The 20,392-nt window shown below is 45.7% G+C and overlaps 1 protein-coding gene and 1 pseudogene across 1 annotated transcript; both read right to left on the reverse strand.

The window, feature by feature from the left end:
• Window positions 1-8,396: 8,396 nt before the first annotated feature.
• On the reverse strand, window positions 8,397-9,285 carry LOC119342018. Its single transcript, XM_037613856.1, has one exon. It carries the CDS (start codon window positions 9,249-9,251, stop codon window positions 8,433-8,435), a length of 819 nt encoding a protein of 272 aa, XP_037469753.1. The 5' UTR covers window positions 9,252-9,285; the 3' UTR covers window positions 8,397-8,432.
• A 10,012-nt stretch (window positions 9,286-19,297) lies between these two features.
• Window positions 19,298-20,117, reverse strand: LOC119335992 (annotated as a pseudogene).
• Between the last annotated feature and the right edge of the window lie 275 nt (window positions 20,118-20,392).

Below are 20,392 nucleotides of genomic sequence, written 5' to 3' on the forward strand. Positions count from 1 at the left end.
TCGGAATGAACAAGGAGGTTTTGCTTGCCTGGCACTTCTGAAGATAGTATAGATCTTCATTGGTGTCATCAAACTCATCGTCGGAACCACATCTACCGAGAGGGGACAAGCACCGACAAACAAAGAAGAACACAATCAATGCAATGCACAATATGATGCATGATCATGACATGGCAATATGCTGTGGTTTGGGCTAATGCAACTAGCAGTAAGTTAAATGGAGTTGGTTTGAATCTAAGATTCAAATTCAAACTCCATATGTGGATATTCAAATGCCATTTACGTGATTTGTGCTAATAAGCAGCTATAAGTTGTTCTAACATGCATGAAAATGGTACAGATGGATAGATTGGATTTTTCTGATCATTTTTCATATATAATTTATCTCATTTGAAGTTACGGTTGAATTTCTATGATTTTTACAAGTTTTAAACATTTTCTGGAATTTCCTGAATATTTAGAATTAAACTAATTCCAGAAAATGCATTACTGTGTCAGCACTACATCAGCATGACGTAAGCGAGTCAACGGGGTGCGGTCTAGGTCAAACCTGACCAGTGGGGTCCACTGGTTAGTGACACAAAGTCCGCTACAGAGGCTGACATGTGGGACCCGGTCAAAGTTGACGTGGCCAAGTCAACGTTGACATGCGGGGCCCACTGTGGTTAGTTAAAACTAAACAGAAATTAAACTATGTTTAGTTAAACAGTGGGGCCTAGCTGTCAGTGTCTCTAAGCTTAATTAGTGGGGCTGTTAGTGGCTAATGACGGGCCACGTCGACATCCCGGAGTTCGGCCGGCGATGACCAAAACGACGGCGGCTCGGCTCGGATTTGACCTACGGGTGGTGGTTTGGCGAGATGAGGGCACAGGGGAGTAGCTTTTGCTCGTCCGCATCCAAAGGACCGGACGGGAAGGCTCGGGGTGGCCGGGAGCAGCGCCGGCGGCGAGCAAGGCGGCGGCCGGAGTGCGGGCGGGGTCGGGTTTGGCGCTACGATGCACGGGAGGATGAGCTGGTGGTGGCTACGGGCTCCTGGGAGGTTGCTGAGTGCGGTGACGTGCACGGGTGTGAGCTGCGGTGGCCATGGCCACGGCGGCGACATGGCCGGCGGCGTGGCGCTCGCGGGTTCGACAGTTAGCAGGGCTACGGCGAGAAATCGAGCACGGGGAAGGAGGGGAAACGGAAGAGAGCTCACAGTGGTCTCGATGGCGTCGTGCGCGAGGTAGGGGATGCACTGGTGCGGCCGGAACGACGACGGCGATCTCGGGCGGCCGGAGGTGAGGACGATGATGGCGGCGGCGATGCAGCGTGTCCCTTGTCGTTTGGCTCGTCGAAGACGATGCAGACGACGAGGCGGAGCTTCTGGGCACGTCGGAGAAGAGAGGGGAAGGCGGTGGCGGTGGCAGCAGCAAGCGGCGGCGACGAGCTCCGCTCGGTGGGAGAGAGAGGGAGCCAGAGGAGGGGATGGGGACGAGAGAGTGAACGAGGGGGTTCCAGGGGGGTGCGTGGCGTCGTCTAGGAGCACTGGGGAGGAGCCAGGCAGGCAGGGAGGGAGGAGGTGGCCGGGGCGCGTGGCCGCGCGCGCTGGGCGTGTGCCCGTCCTCCTGGCAGGGAGGAAGACGACAGGGGAGGGCCAGGTGGGCTGGGCCGCACAGGTGGGCTGCCAGCTGGGCCGGTAGTTGGCGCCAGGTAAGTTTATTCTCTCTCTCTCTTATTTCTGTTTTCTATTTTCTGTAACCTTTGCGGCTTTATTAAAAATACAAAAACGTTTCCTAAAATCGTGAAAAATAGTTGTGGGCTCTGTTAGGATTATTCCTAGCAGCCCACACTTAAGTTCAGAATTAATTGAGCACTTAAAATAATATATATCATTTAAATGCCCAATTGCAAATATTGTATGATTTAATTCAGTGACCAAATATGTTATGGAAAAATGTGCAACACCACTGGTTATGGTTTCTAGCATTAACCAGAAATGATGAACAATTTTGAAAGCCATTTGGATTTACTGAGAATATTTTAGTTGAACCTAGTGGATTCCTTTGATGCTAGGGTTTGAACATCCCCCATTTCAATTTTCTGAGAAATTTAAACATGATGCATGGAGGCTAATGCAAAGACAAGCAAGGCCTGAACTGGGGTTGTGACATGGTGTGACGTCACACCATCAAATATGTCAGCAGATTGAACTTGTGTAAATATTATTCTCTCTACGGTGGTATGTGGAAATTATTTTTGCAGAGCCGGACACTATCCTGGTGTTCACAATCTTCTATAAATTATTCGGAGGAGGAACCCGCCTTGCAATGCCGAAGACAATATGCGCGCCAGACTCGTCGTCATTGAAGCCCGGTTCAGGGGCTATTGAGGGAGTCCCGGACTAGGGGGTGTCTGGATAGCCGAACTATCATCATCGGCCGGACTCCAAGACTATGAAGATACAAGATTGAAGACTTCGTCCCGTGTCCGGATGGGACTTTCCTTGGCGTGGAAGGCAAGCTTGGCGATACGGATATGTAGATCTCCTACCATTGTAACCGACTCTGTGTAACCCTAGCCCTCTCCGCTGTCTATATAAACCGGATGGCTTTAGTCCGTAGGACAGACAACAATCGTACCATAGGCTAGCTTCTAGGGTTTAGCCTCCTTGATCTCGTGGTAGATCTACTCTTGTAACCCACATCATCAATATTAATCAAGCAGGACACAGGGTTTTACCTCCATCAAGAGGGCCCGAATCTGGGTAAAAACATCGTGTCCCTCGTCTCCTGTTACCATCCGCCTAGACGCACAGTTCGGGACCCCCTACCCGAGATCCGCCGGTTTTGACACCGACAATCATCATCATCATAGTGATGTAACAATGTGTCACTCATCATCATACATTAATTAACCACTAGCACATAGTAGTCATAATACGACCGACGGTACTAACTAATTGTCATTATTCTAGGTAGAGAGCTTCTCTGCACACAGTAGTCATAACACGATCGATGGTACCACATAATTGTTATGATCCTAAGTAGATAGTTTCCCAGCACATTCTGGCGTCGTGGCAGCTAGACGACCTAGAAAGGATGATGTGGATCTATTTACTGGAGATGGGACAACGTCTCAATGGTGGTGGTGGCTTTTTAAGCGTGCGAACGTGTTGTACGCTATGGGTTTGCTGCATTGGGTGTATGCTCCTGGATCGTGATGCGAGCGGATCGGCGGTGACCTCGCCAGTTCTAGATTGTGGGGCATGAGGGCATTCCCAATTGTGGAGTTTGTAGGTGTGTGTGGTGGTTTCATGTTGTTTTATGTATGTTCTTGTCAAAAGATTGTTGAATAATTAAATGGTTGTGTGCATCGCTTGATGCAGAAGCAGGGGCTTGCTCTTCTTAAAAAAAAGAGACAATTTTGAACTAAAACAACGACACTTATTTTGGATCCGAGGGAGTACTACCTTCTTCTACTATTACTAAACTGAAGGTAATTTGAGGAAATGTACATAATTCGATACCAATGGGTTTGAGACTCAATTATGGTCTAATTTTTATTTGGCCAATTTAAAATTTGCATACTAAAAACATTAAGTTTAATGCACAATGTGTAACCATAAAATTTTGTTGAAACTATGATTTAAAAGTTTGAGAGATTATTGCTAACTAAATAAATATTGTTAGCATGCCTATTTAAATAAGTACTAAACTAGCAGTGTGACCGACACATTTGTGCAGACAGATATAATAATATGTAGTTTCTTGATACTAACTCTCAGTCCTCAGGGACTAGCACTGCAATCACAACTTTTTTGGGGACGTAACTCTTTGTTAAACCATCTCCAGGAACTATCACATGTATACTTATAAACACATTAGTCCCTTAATTGTTTTGATCACGAAATCATCCAAAACCCTCATGGGGCACTAGTTGCTTACAATCCCTCCATTTTTGAATGATTCAAAAAAATAGAGGGACAATTTTGGTTCCAGGATACGGCAGATCACGGACTAAGTGCTTTGCAACGCGTTTAGAATCAAATTTAAAGCAAGAGTTGCAACTGGATAAATACCCTCCGGAACTATTAGAACAATATCCTCTCCCCTTTGTCATCGGAATGTCCAAAAGGTTTGAGAAGCATAGGCTTCTACGTGGTATCCCTTGCGCTAGGTGGTGAAGCAGTTGGTAGAGCCGTTGTGGCAGGTGTAGGAGCTTCAGCTTCACAAGGGGGAGGAGCATTTGCTTTAGATGGAGCAACTTGGTTGTGTGGTACAGAAGAGGCGTCAACTTCATCAACATATGTCACGTCAAAGTGATAATGGATATTAAAACGTTCACGCATTTTAAATAGTTCATGAATTTGACAAACCGTACGTGGATTTGAAGAAAAACGTTAGCACATTTGAGAATATGAAAAAGTTCATAAAATTTTAAAAGGTGTAAAATTTAATATAGTTTATGAATTTGAAATAGGTTTCATGAAAATAAAAAACATTCTCAAATTTTTAAACATGTTCATGAATTTTAAAAAACATATTCATGAGTTTAGAAAATAAAAAATAATAAAATATAAAAGCATAACCGATGAACTAAAATATTAAAAACAGGAAAAGAAACACGGGCAGTGAGGGTTCTAGAATATTCCAACAATAAAAAAAAGAACCAAGTGTCTTCTGTTACATGGGCCAGCCAGAACCAGCGATCCGCTGTGTGCGCTGGCGCCAAATCCTATTCGACGCCTTAAGCGCCGAATATAGGCCATTTGGTACAGGGCACACACCCCCTGTACGCTTGGTTTGTCTAGCGGGCCGGCCCATTTCACACCCTTCTGCTCTTTTTCTTCTGTTTCTAAAGCGCAAAAAGCGCACGAGAGACAGGAATCGAACCAACGTCGAGCGACTTGAGTGTAGGACACGACAACCACCACATCACACCAACTGTTGTGTTTACTTACAAGTTTTTATCCTCTTTTATCTTTCTTCTGTTTTTTCGTTTTTTTTTCTTTCCTTTTTCAAATTCAAGAAACTTTTTTTTCTTCAATTTTTTCGCTGCAAAATTGATGAAATGTTTTCCAACTCGATGAACTTTTTTCAAATTTTATGACTTTTTTTCCAATTTGATGATCTTTTTTCAAATTCGGTGAACTTTTTTCAAATCCGATGAACTTTATTCAAATCCGATGAACTTTTTTGAAACTCGATAAAATTTATTTCAAATTTGTTGACCTTTTTAAATCCGGTGAACTATTTTTAGAATTGATGAACTTTTCTTCAAATTCGATGAACTTTTTTAAAAAAATTGATGATCTTTTCTTCAAATTCGATGTATTTTCTTCAAAAGTGTTGTACTTGTTTTCAACATCAATGAACTTTTTCATATGCAATGAACTCTCTTAAAATTCGATGAACTTGCTTTTAAAATTCAATGAACTTTCTTCGTATTCGATGAACTTTTTTTCAAATTCGATGATTTTTTTAAATCTGATGAACTTTTTGTATTCGGTGAACTTTTTTCTTAATTCTTAATTTTTCTGTGTTATTTTTTCATGTTTATGAAAAATTTACGAGCATATTCCCTCCATTTTCACCCTGAAACAACAGTTCAGCAGAAAAGAAAATGAAAAGCAGGCGACGTGACTTGATCGATGGAGCGAGCGAGTGGCGGGAGCGAGGGAGCGAAGGCAGAGTGGGCCGGCCCATAAAGGGAGCTCACGTGGGCGCCCGAACTCCTTACGGGCGCTGAAGGCGCCCGCGAGGAGCTCTCTGCGCTGGCTATGATTAAGGAACTATTTGGCCCATAAGGCGCTGATTTCACTAGATGGGGCTCGCATCGCTCGCTTCTTGCCGGCCAACCAACGCAGAGCGCTCGGTTGCTCTTAGTGCTAACGCCTCGCTTCGCTCGACAGGCGCTTGTTAACTGGTATAACTGGTGATCAATTAACTTTAGGGGGGAAATATGAGATTGAAATATGTTCATGAGTTTGAAAAAGTTCACCAACAAGAATTTTTCTCCAAGAATTTTAAAAAAAGATCATGAAATTAAAAAGGTTCATAAATCCATAAAGAGTTCATGAATTTGAAAGAGGTTCATTAATCTAAAACAGCCTAAAGAATTTGAAAAAAGCTCAGAAATGTGAATAAAATTTCAAGAAATCGAGAAAAGGAGGTTCACAAATTTTAAAAAAGGAAAAAAAAATGGAAACCTGAAAAAAAAATACCAGAACAGAAACAAACATGATCCAAGTCGGGACATCTGGGAGGCTTTGGTGAAGACGACGTAGGAGATGCTTGCGTTGCTGGTGGGCACCATGCCAGTTACCGATGTCGCGGTGCTACAGATGACCGCTCCTCCAGACTATGACGATGCTTAGTCTAATAGTACGCATCTCTCCCATTTCAAATCGCTCAAGGATCGGCCCGTTTGTGTGCCTAGCGATTGTCCTAGGGAAGAGTAAGCTTACAACTTTACAAGCTATGGACAAGGAGGTAGCTGACCTACTCTTGCTTCTTTTTGTTTGTCAGATCCACACTCGAACAGCCTGTTTCCGTAGATCAGATCATGGCTACATCACACAAGCTAGCCATAGGTACGTGCAATAATGTGTGCAAATCTCATGGCTTTGACAATCCAACCAATCCATCGATGCATTCATAGTACATGCTTAGCTTGATCAAGTGGGGGATGGATTAACTGAGCAACTTGGATTCATTATTAGCTACCTTATTAGCTAGTACTACTACATTTCATAGTACATGCTTAGTTTGACCCAATAGCGAATAATTAGCTGTGCAAGTTGATTTCATTAACTAGCTTAATTAGCTAGCAAGTACTGCCACTGAAACACTTGAGAGCCCAGATCGGAGAGCTAGGCAAGTGCATCCCCAACTTGACCACTTGGATAAAATTAACTAGCTAGCAAGGCTGGATCTTAGATCAGGACCTGTTTTGCTATTTATATTAACTCCTAGTGTCTAGCTTGATAGTGTTGATTAGCTGTAAAACCCTAGACAGGCCCACAATATTAGGGCAAAACGACGTATGGACAGTCAACAGATTGATTGAGCAAGTCTTCTCTTCACCCCTCTTGGAGGAATTTGTCTTAATGGAGAAATGTATGTTGTTTGGTGTGGAAACCATCGGACTTACTCCTCGCTAGTTGAATTCAGATACGACGACGCAACTAAAGTTGTATCCCTCGATGGAGGTATTATGTGATGGGTAGACTTTTTCCTTCAGCGCTGGGAGCGGCTTCACACATCAACTAGGAAATTTTTATTAACCATTCTATTGCTGGACTAGCTACAAAATGACTATGTTCTTACAACTATTGAAGCAACTCAGCAAGACCCAGAAATCATCGACCATTGATATCCTCTACCAGAAGCTCCGCAGACACGTTTCAGCTCTCAGGGGGGAGAGCCTTGCATCTGGCGGATGATCATATTTTCATGCATTTTATGAGTGTGGCATGTGTTTCGGCTGTTGAGCCAAGAATTCTTTTGGGTTTGTATCAGGTGTGTTGGCATTGAGCCCGTCCTTCTGAGGATTTGTTTCAAGTACCGTGTATTTTATTCTCATTGAACTAGGGTATGTAAAACCTTAAGGTCTCCAGTTCGCTAAAGTCGGGCAAGCGTCTCCTTTCTAAAAAAAATAGGTCAACCATTCCTTGGAACCTTGTCATCATTTCAGCTGTGTTATGGACAATGTTCAGACTACGTTCATCACACCTTACAATATGATCAGTACCATGTTAGCAAGAAATGTACATATCTGTGGAATTTTTCCAAAACCAAAAGTTCTCTCTATACAAAACCAAGAAACCTAGCATGACTAGAGCTGTTAGACTGGCTTGCTTTGGTGTTAAAATTCCAAGTGTCCCCACTGACAGTGTTGATTAGCTGCTGTTCTAATGTCAAATAAAGCAAAATTGGATCAACGACATCAGCGACGCTGTCAAAAAAACATATAGGCGCCGCGTCACGTTTATCGGTTTACCTCTTCTTGGACTATTTGTTTGTTTGGTTTGAGGGTGTGATCAAGTTGCATATTTTAACTGTTCGATTTTATGGGAGAACACTGGTGTGTGTAAATTAGGATCGATAACGACTTAATAGATCTGAAAGTAAGCTTGTTAATTTGGCAATTATCCTTTCTTTTTGATTTTTTTGGGCGATTATGCTTCACAAAAGCTTGGATATATTGCTCTCAATTGTTGGCTAGCTGGAAATGAAACGGGTAAGTGCTTCACAAGAGCTTGGACATATTGCTGTGAGTACTATTCATGTCAAGAAGCACAAGTCTGAACAAGTGTAGCAAAATCTTATTCTTTGTACTATCTTCTTTCTCTGTACACTGTGTAGTGACAAATCAGCAAAATATACATGGTCTAGCTAATTAATTTATTCTTCCTTTTCTTCTATGTATACATGACATGACTAACTAGATGACTAGATGGTGGGCGTCATGATGTTGAGCAGTGAAACTCTGGTCTGCACCACGCTCCTGAACACCAAGTCGCACGCGCTGTCGCACTCGTCGAAGCACTGCTCCAGCGCGTGCAGCCTCTCCACGTTCGCCTCAGCCGTGTCCGGGGTGGGGGACTTCCTTGCGAACGGTGGAATAAACGTGGTCGTCTTCTTGCAAGACGACGTCGCAGACGACATGGACGCAGCGGCCGAGAACACGGCTGCGGAGGCCGCAGCGCTGGCAGCGGCCGCCTCCACAAGAGCATAGGCCATCTCAGCCTCCTCGCCGGTAACGGCGACGAGGTTCAGGCGCGCGCACTTGGTGGAGATGGCGGAGGCCGACGCGGTGAGGCGGGCAAGCTCCTTCTCGGCCCTGTGGTGGGACCTGGAGGCGGACGCGAGCCTGCCGGTGTCCCCTCTGCGGAGCGCGGCACGGGACTCGGCAGCGGCCTGCCTGAGCTCTAGGAGGCACTCCTGGAAGCCCTGGTGCGCGTCGGCGAGGAGGAGGAAGGCGTCTAGAAGGCGGTCGCCGGTGTTGCTGGTGGTGCACCGAAGCGCGGCTACGGACGCTGGGAGGAGGAGGAGGTCGGCGAGCGCGGCGTGTAGCGCGTGGATGTTGGCCAGGCCGGCTGGTATGAAGGATTCTGCGCGGAGGGCGGCGATGCGGGCGTGGAGGTTGGCGAGGAGCGGGTGGGAGGAGGTGGTGCCGGGGAGGCTGACGGAGCGGACATGGCGAGGCTTGGAGAAGGACCTCGCCGGTGTCAGAGGGAATGAGATGGAGCGGCCGAAGTTGGGAGCCATTTCGATGGAGCGGCGGCTGGCTAGATGCGCGAGAAGAGAACTGAGATGAGATGAGATGTGAGAACGGAGGAGACCGTAGACGTGCTATATATGCAATGCAAGGAGGAGGCTAGCAACAGGGTGGCTTGACATGCAAGTGGTGGTTGCACGTGTGGTGGGTTGCCGGGCAGCGGCGTACGTGGGGGACATGATCCGCCGGTGGAGGAGACACGAGATGAGGAGGTTGCTGCTAGCTGCTGGCGCCGTTGGACAGCCGGCAAGACATATGATTGGAGTAATGGAAGATGACTCATTGGGCAGGACATCCACGATCTACCGTTGGATGGATGATGGGTCCAGGTCATCCTCAACGAACGTTACGTGCAAATTGTGCTGTTGCTCAACAGGTATATTCGGTCCCATCTACGCAAGTTTTGGCATCTACGCACATGCGGGCACGACTATTTTGACCTACGCAGGCTAGAGGCGAGGAGATCTATGGGAAGGCTGAGCACTCCGCAACAATCGGATCCGAGCATACGTGTGATTTTGTCCCTCAGTGAGTTGCAAGTTGGGAGACATGAGAGATTCCATTTGTCGTTTCGTTTAGGGAGAGAAAAGACGCACACCACATGCATGAGCTGCATGTTTTGCTAAACCTAGGTGTCTGAAAATTTCACTACCGTCACTTGATTAATCACGATGCCAAAAACGAGAGCAACACCGTCGATGACTGTCGACCACAACAAGGCTGAGCCATGACCTTGCGAGAGACTGGACGTTGGTGATAGCAGCAGAGAGCTACAATGTCTTAGATGGAGCCGCGGAGGTGAAGAAGAGGGTTGACTGGTGCAGATTGAAGGTGCAGGGTCGTCATCGACCCTAGAGAACATAAGACTTAGAGAGATGATCAGTGTGGCAGTTCAGGGTAAGGCGATGTGGCGGGGATTTGGGGGGTTGGCAGGCGGTTATGCACGCGTTGGATGGCGCCGCGTAGCGAAACATATCTTGTGGAGGAAGATGTACAATAAATTCTGACAAAGGAAGAAGACGTTCATTTGACCCCTTGTTGCAGATCCAACGCTCAGAAATTCGACTGCCCGAAACGTTTCTCTCAGGTAGCTGAGAGATAGGTCCTCCCCTAGTTAATTCCGTAACGTGATGATCCTTATTGGGTTAGATCCAGCCTTCCAGGATGCGTGCCTATTGCGGCTCGTTAACGCCTACCGGCTAGGGTTCCTTCAGCGCCAAGATGTGGACCAGATTTTAGTGCTCTTCTTTTCCGCTGACGGCGAAGGGCGTTGGTGCTTGGTAGTTGCGGCCAGGGCGGCATGCAACGGTACAACTGCTTGTATTTTTCTTATTTTCTGTTGCTTATATTACTAGTCTTTTTATTGTTATTATTATGAATACATGTAATGTATACCTACATGTGTACATCTTAAAAGAAAAAATGCCGAGAAAACACACAGTACGTACATACATATGCGATCGTTATTAGATACTCATTTGGAATCCAACTACTTCCACACTAACTTATTCCGTATCTTTATCGATCCATCAATGAATTGGGGGCGCAACTATGCGCTTCAAGCAGTGCATGTATGATTGTGTGGATTAGCCACTTAATGAATGGTGCATGCGCACGAATGGGTTGTCGCCGTGTTACAACACTACTGATAATAATACATAATGTTGTACACGAATGGGTTGTCGTCGTCCTTCCACTCAATTCTCTAGGAACATCCCTACTGTTCGTCTGGTAGCAGCTACTATCCAGATCGACCATATTGATTTTAGCTAATCACATGCACCAGCTGCATGCTCTGCCTGGGCAATCCTAGTAAGCTAATCATGCTAGTTTCCGTAAACACTTGATGATGCTTCATTGATGATATCTCCATGGATACAATATTAGTATGCTTGCAGCCACCTCGATAAGCAACTAGTTGATCGTACATAGGGACAACCAGCTAACCACCGGATATACCAAGAGAGATTTGATTCTAGATAACTTATTTGTGACAAATGCTGTGACTTGGTTATGCACACTATTAGAGAGGGACCTTTGGTGGTCCAGGTTAATCACATAATTGAGCTATATTTCAAAACTCACAAAGCGCTAAGACAAGGTGATGCTCTCTCTCCCTTTTTTATTTGATTTTAGTTGCCGATGCTCTGGCCATTATTATGGAAAGACTAAGCAATATGACTTTGTGAATGGAGTACTTGGGAGAATTTACATAAAGGGGTCAATGTGGTGCAATATGCTGATGACGCAATCCTTCTTATACAAGGCGATGAAAACAACGCTAAAAACTTAAAATTCCTATTGATCTTTTTTAGGGCAATATTTATCCAAGTTATTTTTTTCTTCGAAAAGGAGGGTAGGTGCCTGTTCAGTACCGATTGGTGCACTACAAATTGATTTCTGTCATTGACTGGTTATTCGGCTTGCATTTGAGGATGAATATTTTTTTGTTTTCTTATATGAGTTGGAACTCGAATATTTAATCACTTCTTAAGGAAATTCACTATCGACATGGTTAGCACTATTTTTCTACCGATCAATTTCATACAAGTTGTCGTGGTATTTCCTTGACATATGCCAACGGGTGGCTAATCATGTATGGGGTCAAAAGACCGTTGCGGGGCTCTAGAAGCGGGAGTAGGCAAGACCGTAAACGACGCCGGGTCTTACCCAGGTCCGGGGCTCTCCGTGGAGATAACACCCCTAATCCTGCTTTGCGGGGTCTCCGCATCACTATGATCAAAAGCAAGTACGAGGGTGCTCCTTGAGCTGTTCGGGCTAGAGGAGGAAGAAGCCTGCTTGCACTACTCCTCTCTAGCTATGGGTGTGTGAATGATCTAAGGGGGCCGAACCCTTTGCATGGGTGACCCTGGGGGGTTTATATAGGCCTACCCCTCAGGGGTACAACGGTAATCCGGCTAGTCCTGGGACCCGGCCGTCAGTGTCTCTGGGCTCCGGCTTCACCGCCGGCTGCTGGGGCCCGCCGCCTGGTGGGTCCTTCCGGCTGCCGTGAGCTCGACCGACAGGTAGGGCCCGCCGTCTGCGGGCCAGGTGGACCAGGTTGTACTGTAGCCGTGCCCTTGTTGACGATGACTTGGTCGGGGGGCGCATGGCTACAATGCCGCCGCCTGGCGGGCGATCACTGTAGCCACACCCCGCCACCTCTAGTTAATGGTACACAGACTCCAAGGGGAGGGGTCGCCGCCTGCTAGAAGTGGCCTCCCCTTGAAGCCGCCTGCTCTGGCCTGGCCGTCTTCTGGAGCAAGCAGGCTGGTAGGGCTCGCCGCCTGTGGGTCATACCGACCGCCCGTCATGGGGGCATGGCCTTGCCTGACGTAGGCATCGTCATGGGCCGTGTGGCTACAGTGCCGTGCCAAGCGAAGCGTGTCCGCCTGGTACGTCTGCACTGTAGCCACGTTCCTTCCGGAATTCGGGGGTGGCAGGTGGCACTGTTGCCACGCCCTGTCTTGTCGCGGCAGATGGGTGCAGATTTGGAGATGGCGATGGGCCGCCTGCTAGGAACCGGCCCAGGCCATCACCGCCTTCTGAGGCGCGCCGCCTTCTAGGAGGCGGCCGGCTGGCTCCAACCGGCCACGGAAGCCAGCCTTGCTGTCAGTCGGACTGAGGGGCCAGGCTAGCCCCGATGTCTTGAAATCTGCTAAGGTGCGGGTGAGGCTACCCGGGGTCTATCCCCCCGTCACAAGTAGTTCACTCTCTACAGCAATGAATAGTTTATGCATATGCGTTCCAGATAGCACAAATTGATGTACGTATTACTTTCCACTTGCTCCCTCTGTAAACAACACAATGGAACGGAACACACCTTATATATATTAGGAAAAGAGCCCGTGCGTTGCAACGGGAGAAAAAAATAACACATGCTCTTAACCCAATAATCATGATTCAAGACTCTAATAGGTCCATGTCCTTTATTTTCACATGGCATCACATTTGGGTTGGCGACGTGCTGACACAACAAAAACGTGTTTGAATATGGTCAGTCCTAAGGCGTCTCTTTCTCGCGCGCAAGCACACTCGCTCAGAATAAGATGAGAAATACGTTGTTTTACCCGCGAGATTTTTCATAGGTGTCAAGGTGTGCATGCATGGTTATCAATGTTTTCTTTTCTCTTAATCTGGTTTTAATGGGTGTTTACTTGCAAGTCGGGTCATCGTTGGTACGAAAGAAAAACGGATCGTGCACTATATATTAAATTTACACTAAAAATAATATTTTAAAAATATTTAACAGCTAAAATAATATCATATTTAGATTCTATGCATTTTTCTAGTAAAAAGGCCCGTGCGTTGCAACGGAAGAAAATAAATGACATCCCAATCCAATATGCAAAGCGATGGGAATGTGTGTTCAGGAATAACATGAAGGAGAATTGTGATTTCAGCTAGCCAATCTTTGGAAAACGGCTTAGAAATGAATGTGTTCTTTGATTTGTCGATTAAGTTAAGATATAAGCATTTCTGATCAGATGTTGTTTTTAAATCAAGCATAAGAATAAAAATACATATAGAACATTAAAAAATAAAATCAAAACTAAAACATAATTTCTTCTGCCAAAGAAACATGACATTCCTCACCTTCATTTCATTATCAGAAGAGTCAAATTTAGGATTTAATATAGCTTTCAATAGTAATAATGTGTGTTATAAACTTATAATCAAGCATGGGCTAGGTTTAGTACCTATAGTTAGGTTTATAGTGTACTTATATTTCAACAATCAAATGAAACCAAATATAAGAGCACAAAATATGGATTGTCAACCATTAGCCTTCTATGAAAATATGGCACGCGTTTCACGTGCTCTAAAAGAACATTACAGAACCCTGAAGATTGTAATTTTATTATACATTGAGGTTGAAGATATATAATTTTATTATACAATGAGAGTTACCCCGCAAAATAATTATACAGTGAGAGTTGAAGATTTATAATATATTATATACAATGAGGGTTGAAGATTTTTTGGATGTCTGTAAGACAGAAATCGTTTAGCTTGGAAGGCAGTTCCTTCTCCAAGTAATGTACGCATTATGAGTAGAAATGAGTTTAAATGTGTAAGTAACTAATAGCAGTTTTGTGGCCATGACAATACAAAGGAAAAATAGGAAACCTTAATCCATGAACCCATCCATGTGAAAATAGCAAAGCTCGTAATAATTTTGTTCAAATCACGTTATTCGCTACATAACTGAGACATTCGTCGGAGCATGTGGCAGGCAATGTAGTAAGTGGCAGCATTGCACATCAAAAAACATGTATAAAGTAGAGAATCACAACTTCCAGCAAGATATGAATGTTTTTGTATGTTAAGTATAACTGTAGCACCAATCATGATGTATGAAAGTGACACTCTCAATAATTTAAGTCTTGGAAAAGCTAGTCTCAATGGGTTTGAATTTGCTTTACAGTAAGATTCAGTCTTTGTTTGAATGGAGGCATGCACATCCACTTTTCTCACATACCAATAAAAAGGAAACAATGGACTTATATTCACTGAGAGTTATGACGCTAACAAAACCAGGATAACCCTACAGGGATGGAAAGAGAGAAACTTAGACTACAGAATCCTAGAGAATCGTCAATTGGAAGATTTACATTACTTGCCAAACCATCAACAAATTGTACAGATCCTTACATTCATGTGTACAGATAAAGCAAGATCTACTGAAATTAACTATGAAAAGAAGCCTACTTAAGGAAATTCATCAAAACCTTTTGGGGGCAATTCATCAAACAACTGAATCCCATATGCTTAAGGAAATTCAGCAAACACATAATTGACATGGATGTTTCCTGGTGATCAAGCCTTCATAATTACTCGCATAGCTTTAACCACATGAGACATGAGGTACTCAGGAAGCGAGCCAAATCTACAGCCTGAAGCACTCACCTACTATGCATTAATCTGCTACCAAGGATTGGAGAAGGCAGCGATGGCTACAGCGGTGCCGTTACAGCCTACATACCTATGTGAATTTGGAATTGCAAGGACTAATAAGTTGAACAGCTCGAGGAAATTGGTCGCGCTAGCCTCCCTCTTGCTGGTCGCCTCCACCTCGGTCACATCGGCGCCGGTGGCCTCAGACAGAGCAGAGATAGAATCAAGCACTAACAGATAAAGAAATAAGAAATGTTCCAAGCAAAAATTCATTTCAAAGGAGAGGGTAATGAATCTGTTTATCAAGTTGGTTGCCGGTTATAATGTATTTGGCCCAAAATCTACCACTCCCCGGTCCATACACACATACTCGTGGTCTCCATATCATCTCTCTTTCTCTCCAATAATCATCCAAACAGAGGAGCACAGTTCAGTAAAAAAAACAGAGGAACACAACTAGCAAAGAAGGCTAAACAGAAACATATTTCTCACCTTGGAGGTGTTGCTTCTGCACTGAATTGTCTGAACAACTCTTTCTCTACCTCTTCTGAAACCTGAAATATGCATATGTTAGAAAGCTTCTAATTTTTATGTGATGATATTAAGAAAAGGGAAAAGGAGTATCAAGAACAGATTCATATGTTTGGCCATTAGCCATTACAAACTTCAATATATCAATCTCTGTTCCATGGGTGGGTGGGTGGCTAATGGGTGCCTCCACAGCTCAACAAGTGTATGCGCTGCCACCACTCGTTTGTTGTAGCTTTCCGGCGTTGTTCAGTTTGTCGCTCGGCCATCTTGTTCTTTCTCCATCAAATGACACGACGGTCAAAGTTCTAGAGGGAACGGTCATGTGCTGGTGAGTGGTGACTTATGGTGTTCGCAGCAGATCATATCTGAACGGAAAATGCTGGATAATTTGCATAAGCTAGGTGAATAATTAGTATTGGCATGTGAAATTGACACTTTGTACTGCTTTCCACTAAAAGTAACACGAAGATGTCAGAGCACATAAATGCAATTTGCTTGTTTAGGGACCTTTGCTTTTGATGACAATCAGGATGATCTCATAAGACAAAGTGTATTTCTTCACGATCTGGAGTAAGACAACTGCAGTCAGTATTATTTTTGAACAATTTATAAATCAAAATCATCTAGATAAAGCTCATGTTAAGAATTTGATGTGTCGCTGAGCACATCCTTATACAAAAAGAAGTATAAAACACACATCTCTTTGAGGTGACTTAAGAAACAAAAGTTTTGACACCTTTTTTTTACCTAGCAGGAACTTGCTTGGCTTCCCTCACAGCGCTCGCGCTTTTAATGCCAATACTGTGTACCAGTTACAATAAACTTCCAAATTAATTTGCCTTTCAGCACATACATGTTGAAGTATCCTCTCTTCAGTTCATGCTAAGCTCCAATTTAAAATCTGGCAAGTAAACTGATACAAAGTGAAATACATAAGACATATGTTGTAGCATAAGATTGCAGTGAAGAAATTGTAAGGCATGTGTTGTAGCACGACAATTGCAGAATTTCTATTGTTCCAAGACAAAAAGGACTAAATATTTTTTCAGACAAAAAAATGTATCAGCATGAAAGTGTTCTTGCTAGGTTGAGACTTGAGACTGTACGTCCAACCAATAATTCTGAAATAGCATACCTACTGTCAGGTAACCCAGCATCCTCAACAGCGACCCATAGTAGTCCTCCATTCCTATTTCAGAATTGATCAGAACAAGATCATCATGCAGCCATCCCCTTTCGCCGTTGGGCCGTCGCCCCCGCTGTAGCCGATCTATACTGTCGCCATGCGCCGAGCTCTCGTGCTTTAGAACGGCGCCCTCCTCACTCCCCAGGCCACCGGATGGCAGCTGCTCACCCCCACCACCACAGCTGGAGCCTGCGGGAGAAGGGGTGGGAAGGAACAGGGAGGAAGAGGGGTACGAGGAGAGAAGAGGGCGGCTACAGCCCTGGCTGTAGTAGGAGGGATGGGAGGGAACAGGGAGGAAGAGGGCGGCCGGAGCGCCGGCGTGCTCCAACTCCACCAGTAACAGCATGCATCCGGGGGGGCTCGAGGAAGTCCCGTTCCGGCCATGGGGATGTGGATCCAGGCGGAGGTGATCCTCCAGCGGTGGAGCTTCGTAGGGGCGGCGGCTCTGGGAGGTGCAGCCGAATGGGAAGTTGAGGGGCGGCCGGATCCGCGGGTGCTGGCGACGAACGGCGGCTCAGCGGCGGTGGTGGCCGGCGGCGCCCGGTGAGGCGGGGCGGGGCAGGAGGTGGCAGCGCGCGGAGGAGATGTGATTGGGAGGCAGGGTCGTGCGGGTGGCCGGGCTAGTTTTTTTTTTCTCCGCCGTACCGGTTCAGGCTGAGTTATGATGAGGACTGCGGGTTGATTTCCTGTAAACCGAGGGACTTTTTTGCAAAACAACCATGACGGACGACAGAAACCCAATTCTAATTCATCTATTATAATTCTATTTTTTGCATTTCTAGAATAGCGTTGGAGCCGGGACACACATTTCTGCCCGAGTTCCAACAGCAAACCAAATACGTTATCGTGGAAAACGAGTTTCGCCAACACAGAAGAGTTTGTGTGCTTTTTATTTTCACATGAGTTTCACATATGTGATGGTTGGTTGGGAGGGTACGGCAAATGACTCTAGAATCTTTCTGGATACAACCACTGAACCGGAAAATGGCCACTATCGTCACCGAGAAAATACTATCTTGTGGACTCAGGCTCTACGTTTATGCCTTAAGGTCTTTCTCCTTACCGTGGGGAGCGGTACCACTTGCGTGATTCTAGAGAAGAAGGCGGTGTCCCGACCACAAGGCGGTTAAATTCCACTGGTGCTTGCTAGCCAGTCAAGAACGACTCGAAGACCGTGGGAAGGCCTTCACGCTACACCGAAGACGACGATGGCTCCATACCGGGTGGTAATACACAGGTATAGGATTTCCTGTAATGATGTGAAACTGTATATTTCAGAGAAATAGCTCAGTTCGAGAGGAAGGCGGAAACAGTTCCGGTTTTATTAACCTGATTCCTATTCATTTACCGGTAAAGGAAGGAATTCTTATCTATTTCTCGAGGCAATTATACTCATATCGACAATATGAACTGCATGAGAATTAGCATATAGAAAGAAAGCTTTACCGAATACAGGTCTAGTAGGTATAGAGCCGTAAGCGTGGTGGGGGTGCCGGTGCTTAGGCAGATGCCCCATTGTTCATGATGTTGCAATGAATCCAGTGGATCATCCTCATGGAGGAGGTGAGGGGCGCACGAAAGGAGGTAGACCTTCGGTGTCACCTTGGGGAAAGCTCACCAAAGCAGGATTTCGGGCAGTAGTAGGGGTGGTGAAACTTTAGATGTCAAATGCCACCAATTTTTCTGCTCAAGTTAGAACGTAGTTTTTCGAAGTGAATTGGCCAGTTCCTTTTAAAAGAAGACTGGTTTCTTTTTATAAGCGATTGGCTTCACTTTAGATTTTTTATCGTAATTTCTCTTTGATTTATGGGTTGTTATTTATTATTTCAATTTTTGATAAACAAAACGAATCCAAGCCCGACAAGTAGAATTCCATTCGGTACCTTTGGGGTTTTCTTTTTCCTTCTGGATGACGACGTCACCGCGTCTCCTTATTGTTATTGCGATGGTGACGAGGAACAAAGGGCCGGGGAGATCATCGAAATTACCTCTAGCCCGGAGCCAGAGGGGGTCGTCGACACAACGCCAACCCTGGTGGTGGGGCACTTCGAAGGTCTGGAGACCCTCCTTGAGATTCCCCCTTTACCAGAAACGCCACCCGCAGGTCCTTCCTTAGCTCCAGAAGAAAGGGAGCAAGCCGCCTCTGTTGTCCTAAACCTCGATCCATCCCAGAGTAGCCGCCAGCTGGACGGCGGCGAACGGGGGGCAAACTCCTCAAAACGAAGTTCTACTTTGTCTTTGGAAGAATTGGAAGAATCGGACTCTAAGTTTAAAGTAGGAGTAGAGTCTTTAGAGGCTCGCTTAGAAGGAATAAAGAGAAAAAAGCAACTGCAAGCGTTCGGGGCTTCTCCTTTTGAGACCGCGAAAGCAGAGCTGGTTACGTCCATTGGGGAAAATTCCCAGTTTCGTGTGGGACTGCTTTTGTCTCTGGATGTCAAATGCCCCTTGACGGGCAAACGGGAGGCTCTCGAAAAGACGATAGAGGCCATCTTGAAATGCCAAGGGAAGCCCACAGACTCCCTAGCGTCTCTACTCGACCTAAAATGCGATCTCGAGGACCCCGAAAAACTCGAGACAGCTCTCCGTCCATATTTAGGACGGTTAGGGCGATTTTTTAAGAAATAAAAACCTTCTGTCGATTTATCCACACTTCCATGACTTCTAGAGGAAAGCTAACTGCTTGCTGGCTAGGAGCTGTATGAGCGGTAACGTCCACGTACGGCTCCGTGAGAAGGTGGACGGAAATGGCCTTGTTGTACCTCACTCCCGTCTTCAATGGGGTCTGCTCTTTTTTTAGGAGAGTATGCCAATATGATCTTAATGAGGTGTGGGGCTTTGCATCTGACATTCGTTGGGCTTTCCTCTGCGGGAGCCCGCGTCCCGGCCTTTTTGTGCAATAAACCCCTCCGGCCGAAGACTAGTGATAGGTGGTCCCGCGGAGCTTTCGGAGAAGGGTAGCCTAGTGTGTAAGCACAGCAATGAACCGCGGCGAACCCTCAGACGACCCTTCTAAGATAAGGGGGGAGATCCTCAGTAGTGGTGACCCTTTGACTCTTCCACTGACTTATATATGTACCGAATGCTCATACGGGAAAGTGAACTCCTGGGTCTGGAACCTAGGGGGTTGCTCCGATAAAAAATCCTTTCTTTCTCGTCCACTCTAGGGGGTGCGGACACACCTGCGCGGATTACAGGTGACGGTTACAAGAATGGCGGGGAAGTGAAGAGTACCCGACGACATTCAGGGATGAATGTAGACCCATCGGGCGGGGATAATCATTCCGGTCCTGGGAGAGGTGGCGACACCAGTCTGAGCTGAGGGAAGCCAGCCAATTGAGTCACTGAAACGACCGCAGGAGGCGCACCCTAAGCCCAGCTTCTCGGAGCTGCTATTGTGAAATACGGCTTCCTTAATATCCAAATTTCAACAAGGGGGCTGGGCTGCTCGCCTTCATAGAAAGGCGACCGGGCCTAGATTAGATGTTCGCCTTTTTATAGAATAGAAAGAGAAGGTAA

This window comes from Triticum dicoccoides, chromosome 7B, assembly GCF_002162155.2.
Source record: "Triticum dicoccoides isolate Atlit2015 ecotype Zavitan chromosome 7B, WEW_v2.0, whole genome shotgun sequence".
NCBI lineage: Eukaryota > Viridiplantae > Streptophyta > Magnoliopsida > Poales > Poaceae > Triticum > Triticum dicoccoides.